The 11,184-nt window shown below is 44.6% G+C and overlaps 1 protein-coding gene across 1 annotated transcript in view; it reads right to left on the minus strand.

Moving 5' to 3' along the window:
• The window catches only part of LOC119464286 (thyroid adenoma-associated protein homolog), a 60,448-nt gene extending 51,737 nt beyond the window's left edge, over positions 1 to 8,711 (minus strand). Inside the window, exons 1-6 of the mRNA XM_049656546.1 lie at positions 8,344 to 8,711; positions 7,607 to 7,704; positions 7,389 to 7,507; positions 4,897 to 5,042; positions 3,221 to 3,253; positions 735 to 783 (exon numbers count right to left, since the gene is read on the minus strand). Of these exons, the coding sequence (XP_049512503.1) occupies positions 735 to 783; positions 3,221 to 3,253; positions 4,897 to 5,042; positions 7,389 to 7,507; positions 7,607 to 7,704; positions 8,344 to 8,419 (521 nt within the window). The 5' untranslated portion in view covers positions 8,420 to 8,711. The remainder of the gene's footprint in view (positions 1 to 734; positions 784 to 3,220; positions 3,254 to 4,896; positions 5,043 to 7,388; positions 7,508 to 7,606; positions 7,705 to 8,343) is intronic.
• Positions 8,712 to 11,184: the final 2,473 nt, after the last annotated feature.

Here is an 11,184-nt window from a genome sequence, read left to right on the forward strand (position 1 = left end):
TGTCTGTCTCCTTATCTCCTCCAGCGCGGCTTAGATCCGCCATCTATAGTGGGAAGTGATCACCTGACGGCAACTGACCAATCGGCGGCGCGGCGGCTAAGAGAAAAGGGCTGCGGTATTTTTCAGGTTCCAGTGACCTTAATTGGGACGTACGCGCTAGAGCTTTCTCGTCTCCTGTTTGCAGCTAAGGTTGCAATTAAGGCTCGCCCTATCGTCACGTTGAACGTTTTAATTCCCCGGTGGTGCAATTGGCGATAGACGCCGTCAAATCCGAGACTGTTTGGCGCAGTTAGGCGCAATTTTCATCGATTGTATCAGGATGGCGCAATAAATCCCAATTGGCGCACTTTGGTGCAGTTGGCGCAGGAGTCGAATCACTGCATATTAAATATATTAAAATAAATCTCAGCATTCTTTTGAGTTAGGGAGTAAAATTCATACTTGTGGACTGAAAATTCGCAGTTGTTAACCTATTTCACTAAAGTATGTTTTCAATAACACTGAGAATATAGGAAATGTTTTAGATCCAAATTTCTAACAGACAATTAATTAGCGCTTGACAGAGTTTAGAAACGACATGCGGTTTCCCGTCACCAGTTCTACACACCTAAGAACTCACTGAAAAATTCAAATTCAGTTTCTCCAACGACACCCCCCTACTGGGGCCATAAAATTTTCAACTCAGTGCGTTCAGCATGCCTGATAAAGATTCTAGCGTCAATGAGATTACTTACCCAATTGTATCAATGCCTAAGTTGAGCACCGACTTGAGATAGAAAAGCACTGAAAAATTGTTAGGAAAATTGAAAAAAAAAAGTGCAATTACAATCAGTTGACTTTCATGCTCGTTCCAAAAATCTGAAGAGACACGCAATTCATGCAGGCACAAAACCAGCAGCTATAGATCTAAAAGATATTTTAGGTGCGAAGCACCTTATGCGCTCGGGCTGTCGGCGTCTCCTGTCGTCATCATCGTCACGGTAAAGCTAGCGGCTCGTGCTTGCCACGCACTTGTGAAGAGTGTTTGCCGAGCGCTCCAGCATTCGTCGTCTTCCACAGCTGGCTGCGTTGCCGCTCATCATTCCAGCGTACATTTTTACTTCTCTTCTGTCATCGTAATGGGGAGGCCGCGTTTACGAGGTTATGAGACATTGCTTAAGGCAGTATGAGCCCATTAGCAGTGCACCACTGCATGCTTTGCACCTCCCCAGGTTTCACGTTAGTGGAGCTACATTTCACTCAATGGGTCATTTGACATTTATGCATAAAATTTATATTCACCGCTTACACTGAGCCTGCGACTAAACTCGTGCTAACTGTAATAACTAATAAAAACTAAAACAGTAAGAATAGTGTCCATATTCATAAGGCCAACCTCTATGAGGTATATGAGCTGGGACTGTTCACCCATACTAAAAGAAAATATTGAGCTAGATAAGATTAGGCTTCTGTAGTAATAAATTCATCATTTGTAGCAAAAACAAAGCTTTTGTGAGCAATGAAATGATGACAATGGAAAATAGCAGTGGCACTACATAGTACCTCTCTTGTGACGTCAGCATTTGCCGATTCACAGAGAGCAGCATAGAGGGAGGTTGCAAGGAGATTACGTCAACTTGTCCGTTTTTTGCACAGGTGGTTCAAATTAAGGAACAGCAGAGTGACCTCCGGAGGCAATTTTCTGTGCGACAAAGAGATAACTCACAGAAAATGGTGATAGACTTCTACATGAATAATTAATCGATCGAGTTCGACTTAATATGTTGCTTTGTTGTCCATTTAAAGTAAGCTGAATGTCAGGCCAGGGAACTTCAAAGAAATGTTCTCTATTGCACTTAAAATTGGCAGTTCTGACTTCTAATTATTTAAATTGGTTAAATTGTGAAGTTTAATGTGCCAAATCTGCACAGTGGGTTATAAGGGACACTGTAGTGGAGGGCTCCAGACCCAATGCACAGTTATGACTGCTAGAACTGGTTGACACAAATGAACTTTAATTGTTTACACCGTGTAACGCAGTTCCTCAGCAACAAAATGGTGCTGCCACCTGTCAGTGTTACAGCAAAACACAGCATACTTGGTGAAAACAGTGACAGACAGCACGGTCGCTCCATCGATGAGAAAACCTGCATCTTTCATCCAGTACCGCAGCAGACAATACATACTTTTGATTTATTTTCCAAAAGACAGGTTTTCTGTGTGTGTGTACGTGCGTCAGCACATGGAAGTGAAATGGACTGCAGCAAGCAACTGTTAATTTGACTCTGGTTAATTTTTTTGTTAATTCGATCACAATCAAAGGTACTGGCTGGCAGTCATGCATTTCTATGGGCCCAAAGTTTAGTTATTTCAATCTTAAAATTGGACCTTTGTCCATTTTCCTTGCTAAAAATTGGGTGTAATAAGCTTTAATATCTTTTCTCCATCAGTTTTCTACTTTTAACAAATAGAAAGCGGGCGCGTTTGATTGGGGGGGCGTGGTAGAATTGGGCAACCAGGGCAAGATGAATCAGTCGCAAGTTTTGGAGTTTTTTCTGCAGCTTGTTTAATTGGACTCGCTGGATAATTCGATCAATTTCATTGGCGCCGTCAAGGTCGCATTAACGGAAGTCAATTCAAGTTAACGAAACTCCTGTATTGCTTGAAAACGTATCAGTTGGTTTTAATAGAGCAGTGTGTGAATTTTCTAAACTATTGAATAATGAATCGAACATTGTCCTATTTCAATCAAAGAACAAATCGAATAGACGCATTTGTAAACGCGGATATTTCTTTAACAGTGTTTGATTATTTCAAATGCGCAAGTGAACACAATCAGACATATATTTGGAGTGAAAGTGTGATAAATTTAATCCCAGCAGTCACCAGTGGCAAGGTTTTGGTGCAAAATTCACGAAGGAGACGTTCTAACTTAATTTTCTCCAGTAATTATTAAGATGTGTTCACCCATATTAATGAAAAAAAGGTAGTGAAACAAGTTTACCCGTCTAGACTGATTAAGTTTCGGTCTTGAGTGTCCCTTTAAATAGTGCATAGAAGCATGCTGTTAGACAAAAGAGCCACGAAATGCAAACTTTGTGCCAAGCTGAGTGCAAAGGAACCAGTCACCTATCCAGAGAAGCCATCCACAGACAGCTCACCCAAATGTGCGACCAATTGTATTGAATATGATAACAGTGAAAAATTGAGTTAAACAACACTGCCCGAGGTGTGCACTTACCATCAGAAAAGCAGCGCTCGACCGATCGCACTCCTGCAATGCAAAGGTCAAATTGGGTAGGGAATACAAGCAACAACAATGCAATGGATACACCATCAGATCCAGAAGCCACCACTAACATTGTATGTAGACTGTGAGAGGCAACACTTTGTAATTAAAAAAAAAAGGGGGGGGGGGGGGGGACAAAAGGACAGCGAAGGAGAGCGTGCATTTTCTAAACTTGCATTTTGTGTAAATTGCAGTGCATTTCCCTTTTCACCCAGAACGGTTATCTGGGGTGGCTTTCTTCATGGACTGGTTTTAAATGGTGGCGCTGTGCACTGCCGTCCACGGCAGCACAACCAGTGCGATTGGCAGAGCGAGCACAGGGGGGGAGAGAGACTTCTCTGGGATAGCATGAGGTGCATACCCGTTTTCTCCTCTCATCCGCCGGCCCCTTTTGTTTTGGCCATCGCTCGGACTTGAGGTCATCTATGGTGCCTTGGACCTACGGCGAGTGCATACCTGGCATTGCTCCTATTCTGAAAGCTAAGCCAAATAGCAGTGCCTAGTGCTCATGCGTGGTTGTACTACGCCAAGCTGCACTTATCAAAGGCCCAAGCCAACGAACATTGCCCTTACTGCTCTCACGAGTAGGCCCATTACTTATCGCAAGAGTAAACAGCATAGCCGCGGGGACACTTTATGCTTAGAGGTGTGCGGCAGAGAACCATCCTCTCACGACAATATCCTAGCAGCTTCTTTTTCTGTGTTTCACCCTTGGCGCGGGAGTCTTTTTGCTTTGCACGCCGCCACGGAACCGGACGCTTGTGCAGTGCTGGCTGTCGCCGAAGACAAATAAGCCTGTTCCCATTAACTTATTGTTACTATGTTTCTTGCCGCGAAGCACTGAACATCCTTTGCAGGGTGAGCGCGCGTGCACAGTAACACGCTAGATTACGCGACGCAACGCCTGACACAGCCTTGAGGCTCGCTAAGCCCGAAACCACGGTGGGCAGTGCTCCTGCGAGATACGAGACCTACACAACTTGCACTCAACAAAAAGGAAATATTTTGAGTCAGAGGATGCCTGGTATCCTTCATCCAAAAAAGTGCAACAATGTGTGGAGATATTGAGTGGCAATGACTGATTACTGTTCTTGTACTATTTTTTTCTCGCCATGATTTTAGAGAGTACCGAAATAACTTTACAAGTTGTAGAAGCTGTAGTATTCTTTCAAGCCTTGATATGCTTGCAACCATTTCCAGGTAACATCAGCTCTTATCAGATGTGGTGACAATTTTTTTTTTTTGTAATAACCGAGATTTCATTTCAATTATTTCACCTACAGATCCCGAATGTAAAGCTACAATAAAATGACACAGCGATGAGTCAATGACCCTGCACCTCATGACTTGAAATAGCAGTCGCTGCCTTAGGGAGAGGCTTACAGGCCCTCGAAAAACCCAAAATTTCAGGTTAAAATGTGCAATAGAGAGCCCACATGTGTGTGTAAGTGTGTGTGTGTACATGTGTGTGCGTGTGTAACCATATTGGCCCCTTTACTCTCAACTGCAATAATAAACTGAGAATAGTTGGACGACTACATCATGGCCCCTTTAATATACACTGTGAAACAAAGAATTCGCATTTTCAGGTATGCAGTTAAAAAAAAGAAAAATAAAAGCAAGCTTACCTAGTGGTTCAGACAAGCAGTACAAAAGGTTTTCCACATTGTGCGAAATCTTGCCCAAATTCGTATCTGACATAAAGAGAGAGTCCTTCAATGCCGCAGACAGCTGAGGCAGAACAGCAGCAGCAGGAAAACTGGCTCCCAGAACTCTGCAAGAAATAAAGTAAAAAATTAAATGAGAATTGAAATTCTACAAAACTTGGTGAAGTTTTGCAGTGGGGTTTTCAGCAAACCACACTTTCAGAATTTTCTTACTTTTCCAGCCTTTCTTCCCACAACTCCAGCTACAAACTTCAGCTGGATGTCTATGATCGAAAAAGTCGAAAACTCGGGGAGCCGTTATTTCGCTGAGCTCCAAAAGCATAATATTTTCATAGTAAAAAAAAAAAAAGAAAAGAATTCACTGTTCCAACAAGACTAAATTGTTCCAACAGGAACGGACTCGACACCCATGAGCATAGTGAAAACGACAGGACACATGCTAAATTTTGAACTTTGTTTTGCACGTGGCAAGCATATCTTTCTCAGACCCAAAGATAGCTCAGGATCATAACTGCTTTTCAATTCAGTTCTTAACCCAACTGGTATTACGACAAAATGTAGCACAGTAACACAGATGGACAGAAAAAGAGATTGAGCACTCGTTTGTAGTCCCGTTTTCTCTTCATCTGTGTCTGTTACTTACAGACCCGACAGAAGCTTTTGTGTCTTCACTGATGCTATCATTTAAAAATTATGTTGCAAAGTTGACCAAAGGGCAAATTTTGTGTTGTTTGATTGCGGAAGCACTAGGAGCACCAAAGGCTAGTCTTGACGATACCTCCTTGTCGGTGTTTTATTTTTCCAGTCTCCCCAATGCGCTGGAAATTGTCAAATCTGATTAATAGTTTGATTGCAGTTGTCATTTCATATTTTGCACGGCAGTCCTCAAAGAAGAATTGCAACAGCAATGTTTAACCTGCAAAAAAACTGTCAATCAAAATGATCTATTTTGGGGGGCCAGGTAAAGGAAGAGTAATATGCCAGTTATAAGTTGAAGGCAGCATCTTTATGCATCTCCACATACATCTTTATCCACGTGGAGAAAGTAACCATTTCTTCATGCTTCTGGTAGTGAAAACCTTTTTTCATGGTCTAAACACAGAGACGAAGATGTAGCTATCTGTGGTACATTGGCATACTGATGCTGAATTGGCAAATGATGCTGAGCTCGTGGCACTAGAAACACACTTTACAGGTGCTTTTCATCATCGGTGTTGAGACAATATGCCACAATCAAATCAAGTGTGAATTTCACAAAAGCTGGTGGCAAAAATATGAATAAACCACTTTCCTACAGTTTCGCACGTACATGACTTTTTATCCAGGATGAATAATTTTATGTAATCACTTCCAAGTTTATTTATTATTAGAAGAACATTGAAGAAAATAGGCATAATAATGTACAAGAGGTCTCGCAAGGATATTTTTTTAATCCCCCCACCTTGGAATGAAACAAGCAATATCACTGCAGAGAGGTGAAGCTTTCACAACAGGCCCTATGAGAGCAAGGCCTTTCAGGATAAGGGTAGCGACTAAACAATACCACTTATAACATTTGTGTATAGTGAGGATATTGTAAATATCTGCACGATGACCACGTCATTCCAGGAAAAGGTCCCAGGATCTGTGTTTCTTTCAAAGACCCAAATACAGGCACAAAATATCAACAGCACTGTTAAGCATTCTCACCTTGCGTTTCCCAAGCATCAAAGGTGCTCATTGTTTATTCTGCTTTTTAATACCGTACACCCCGTCGTTTGGTAAATGTCCTGTAAACTGCTAACAGGTCCCATTGACGTCGTTAGCCTTGCCAATATCTTTGCAACTTTCCAGCACTTTGCCAATTGTTCATCTTTGAATTGTGCAATATCACCTTTGTCACTCTGCAGCTCTTCTTCACTGCGACCACAGGTGGCACTTAACAGTTTAATCATTGAATTACTGCATCTGTACTGACGCTTTCTGTGTACACTGCTTTATGTGATCATTTCTTGCGCATTTACTACTGCCTTTTTACAAGCGAGTATTCCAATGAACTAAGTACACATGGGTGCAGTCATAATAGAATAAATACTTGTATTTACTGTGTTATGTCAAAAATATCTGCAATGCTGATGCAGGGGATCAGTGATAATCGAAACAGACAAAGGTATACAGAACTGTCCACTTTGCTCAGGACAATATTATTAACAGTGCAGCCTTTAATACAAACATTTAACACGGCAATTAACATTTAGAATTACCACAACAGCCCATGTCACGTGCATTAGCTAATCTGCACTGCACATGTGGCATAACACGGAGACAAGTAAAGGAATGTTTCATGTGCTAACAGCCCATTACAGTAAGTGTTTGAGTGCCTTCTCTTCGTTATCCCAGTTCTCTTTCTGCAAAAAAAATTTCTTGCAAACTTTACCAAGATACAAACTGCAAAGCAGAACAACAATGCAAACCTGAACGCAGCCTTTTTGACATGTTGCCCATGGCTGGCCGTAATAACAACATTGGACAGAACTTCCACGGTTAGTTCCTGCAGGACCACATCCTTGCACTGCTGGAGCTCTTGTTCAATCTGGAAGTTGAAAGCTTGGTCAGCTGCGCCCAGAACACGCACAGCCGCTTCAATATGTGAGCGCAGCAGCTTTGGTAATAGATGAAGATGAGACGAAACCTTTTTTATGGCAGCCACTTGCTCCACGCCATCAGAGCTGACCAGTGTCTGATAGAGCTCTCCAAGAAGGCTGCTGCTGGGATTCTTTACTAGAAAATCTGGACAACGACAAGGAAAGACAATGCCATCACTGTAGGGTGAGCGGTAAACAGTCCGCTGTTCATCACTGAAAGGTAAGAGATTCTCGCGAGTGACGAGCCGGCCAAAATACAGGAACGTACGCCGCTCATAGTAATACACTGACAGACCACTGAAACGGTGATCGGATGCAATGCAACGACGTGCAGGTGACACGAAACGCAAGTATGCGGTTTAGGGTCACTGTGTGCGATCTGAAACTAAATCATTACATCCTTGTATGCGCGTACTCTAAAGCGAGTCATCAAGTTAAAATGTTTCATCGCTCTGTAGCTTTCTGACAGGGCAAAATGCTCTGGAGTGCCGACATTTGATCTCATCCCGTCCCTGTTCAGCTTCATTTTAACGAAAAGCAAAAAGCTTTAGCTTGAAAACAAGGGACACAATTTCTCCCGCGGTGACTCTGTCGGGCTACGTTCACAGAGGTTGACTTGAACCGCGGCGAAGACAAGACAAGCAACCGTCGCTTCAAAACAAGGACACCTCCATGCTTCACTATATGTATCCTTAGCATCCACGCGTAATGCATAAACACTTACGGTGGGTTCAAATAGAGCACAGGTACCGGAAAAGAAAGAAAATATACATGCGAAGCTTACCATTGAGCCGGTCGAGCACATGCTGAGCCGATTGAACCGGCGCAGGCTTCAGAGTTTCGCCTTTCTTGCGGGCCATATCGCTCTAAGCAACGCAAGGCTCTGGTGTGCTGAAGGCGTCGCTGGGACCGAAATGGTTGCTCATTTGCGTGAGAGCACTAGGAAGCCTGCGATCGGTGCGAAGATTGACACGTTCCTCTTCCCATATGACTGACGGCACAGTGCACACGCTCACCATGTGCTCCGACATAGACGAACGCAGGTGCTTACGACGAGGACAGTCGCGCAATACCATTGGCTACTGTCGAGCACGTGATTGTAACAAGCACTAGAGAGCGCATGCAGTTACCCTCTTCATGGGTAAACATCTTCCGGCATTCTACCACGATACCATGAACAAGATGGGATGTTACAGATGAAAGAGAACGTCGGTATGTGGCAAGGAACTCGTATAAGGTACCTGATCAGCACTAGCAATTGATATAAATTGATAAACAATAGATGAGAATTCGTGAACACATCAGAAATGAATAAACGCGTGGACCAAATACTTGTCCAAATAAATCAATATATCAATCATTCAACCTCTGAAAAATGCTTAACATCTAGCACCAGTGCATTCAACGTTCGTTAGTTTCGCGTATGCGACAAGTGACCCTGCGTGTTGTGGATTCGCCGTTTTTGCAGCCAATCGCAGATATGTCGCGTCCCTGCGGCACTCTACCTGAAGTCCCCTTTTCTAGAGACCATACCTGAGGACTTCTTCCCCAGGTACGTGCAGGCCGCGCATGCGCCGTAGAAACTGTGACAGTACGACGGCGCTAGCGAAGCAGCGCTAAATAATTTGCAGAAGTAAAAATGCGAGAAATTCTGGCAGAAACCATATCTGGATGACTGTCGAATTTAATGCGATAAGCATGAAGCAACGACGCCGAAACGCGTCCTGTACTCCAACCGCACTGACTCTTCACTTGTGCTTCCCTCTTCAGGTCCCCAGATATATAAAAAAGAAAGAAAAGAAAAATAAGTTTCCTCGTTTTATCTAGGGACCTTATTCCCTCCGAAAACGCTTCGCCATCTAGCGGCGACGCCGCGAAGTCCGCGCGTTACTGGTTCAATTTCACCCAGCATCAGTTAATTTGTGAATTGTTTTCTTTTCTTTTTGTCATCGAAGAATAGCTCATACCCACAATCCCACTGAACCAAGTTGGCGTAAAAGAAGTTCATTGAAAAGTGGCACATATATACCTGCAGAGAGTGACCGAAGATGGCATGAAAGGGGTTCATTGGAGAGCACCACATGCCTAGAGTGTCACATATACCTGCAGTGACCTAGTCACAGTATAGACCACTTATAACGTAACCGCTTATAGTGCAGGACCGGATATAGTGCGGTCTTTTCAGACTCCCGTTAATTTTCCCATAGCACTCCATGTATACACGTATCGCTTATAGTGCAGTTGCGGGAAACGAAATACCGGTTACAGTGCGGCTGCCTGGGAGTACGGAAGTCAGCGGAGACGGCGAACGCTCCCCTCAAACGGGCGCCCCAAGGAGTGATCGAGGAAGAAAGAGACGAAGTGGAGGAGAAGGGCGCGTGGTGCGAACGAACAGCCGGTGAGGCTAAAACCAGAATCTTGAGTGCGAGTCGAGTCGTGAAATATCACGGCGCGCATAGCGAGCTAGCGAGCGAGGGCCACGAAACGGCCAACGCTCGCTTCACGATAACGGCAGTAAACGAAACTTCAGCGAGCGAGCGAGCGGGCGGCGCCGGCACGGCACGGCGAAGGGCGCACGCGGAGACCGTGGAATGTGAGGGAAGGAGGGCGGCAGGGAAGCGGATTTCGCCTTGGCAACTCCGCCGCTTCGCTGGCTCCCCTCGCCCTCCCTCGTAACTCCCTCACTTTCGACTGTCACCGTACGTGCCCGCCGCCGTGCAGGCGCCACCGCTACAGCCGGCCCAGCGCCAGCTGCCCGAAGTTTCGTTTTCTGCCGTTATCGGGAAGCGGGCATTTGCCGGCGTGGGTAGTTTCGTTGGCCGGCCTGGGACAGCGCCGCTGCTTCCCTCTGCGCCATAGCCGCAGCGTGCAAGGTCAACACGTGACTAGAAAGTAGAGGAAGCATAAAGGAGAAAGAAGGGTTTACTGCCATTTTCTACGCGTGGCTACGGTAGCGTGGCTGAGACGTCGGCACGTACACGCATATTCCGGCGCAACGCAGAATCGGCGACCTTGCCATTTAAGAGAGGGTGAAATGTCCGCCGCGGTTTTTTTTTTTTTTTTTCTTGTTTTTTTTTTTTTTTTGGTTCGCGCGCGACATTGAGGGGTCTCCCCTAAGCATATACTCTATGGCGGTGCCGGAGCAATGCCGGTCGGAGGCGCCGCCGCGTGATTTGGTTCGAATTAACAAGATTCGACTGTAAATTGAATGCAAACGTTCTAGCCGCATTCCTCGACTGTCGCTTACGCGTGGCGGCTCGGTGCACATGTTTTGCATATGTGCGGGCCTTGAAAATTGTTGCTTTAGTTATAGTGCGGTACCGCTTATAGTGCGGACATTCGCGACTCGGGCCACTTACGTTATAAGCGGTCTACACTGTATATGTAAAGCAAAAAAATATCTAGGGACTTTATATGTTGGTCAACAATTGGTTTTGAACATAGTTCCCTCAGCACAGCAGCCTGATACGTACTCTACTCATTAGACTTTGCCATGGGCTATCCAGTGACACAAGTTGGCGTGAAAGAGGTTCAACTCAGACCAACAGGCAAACAGTCATACTACAAACTGGGTGAAGTTCCCAAAGGATGTTAATTGTATAAACCCCTTAGCTGGGGAGTTCCA

The sequence above is a fragment of the Dermacentor silvarum genome, chromosome 9 (assembly GCF_013339745.2).
Source record: "Dermacentor silvarum isolate Dsil-2018 chromosome 9, BIME_Dsil_1.4, whole genome shotgun sequence".
NCBI lineage: Eukaryota > Metazoa > Arthropoda > Arachnida > Ixodida > Ixodidae > Dermacentor > Dermacentor silvarum.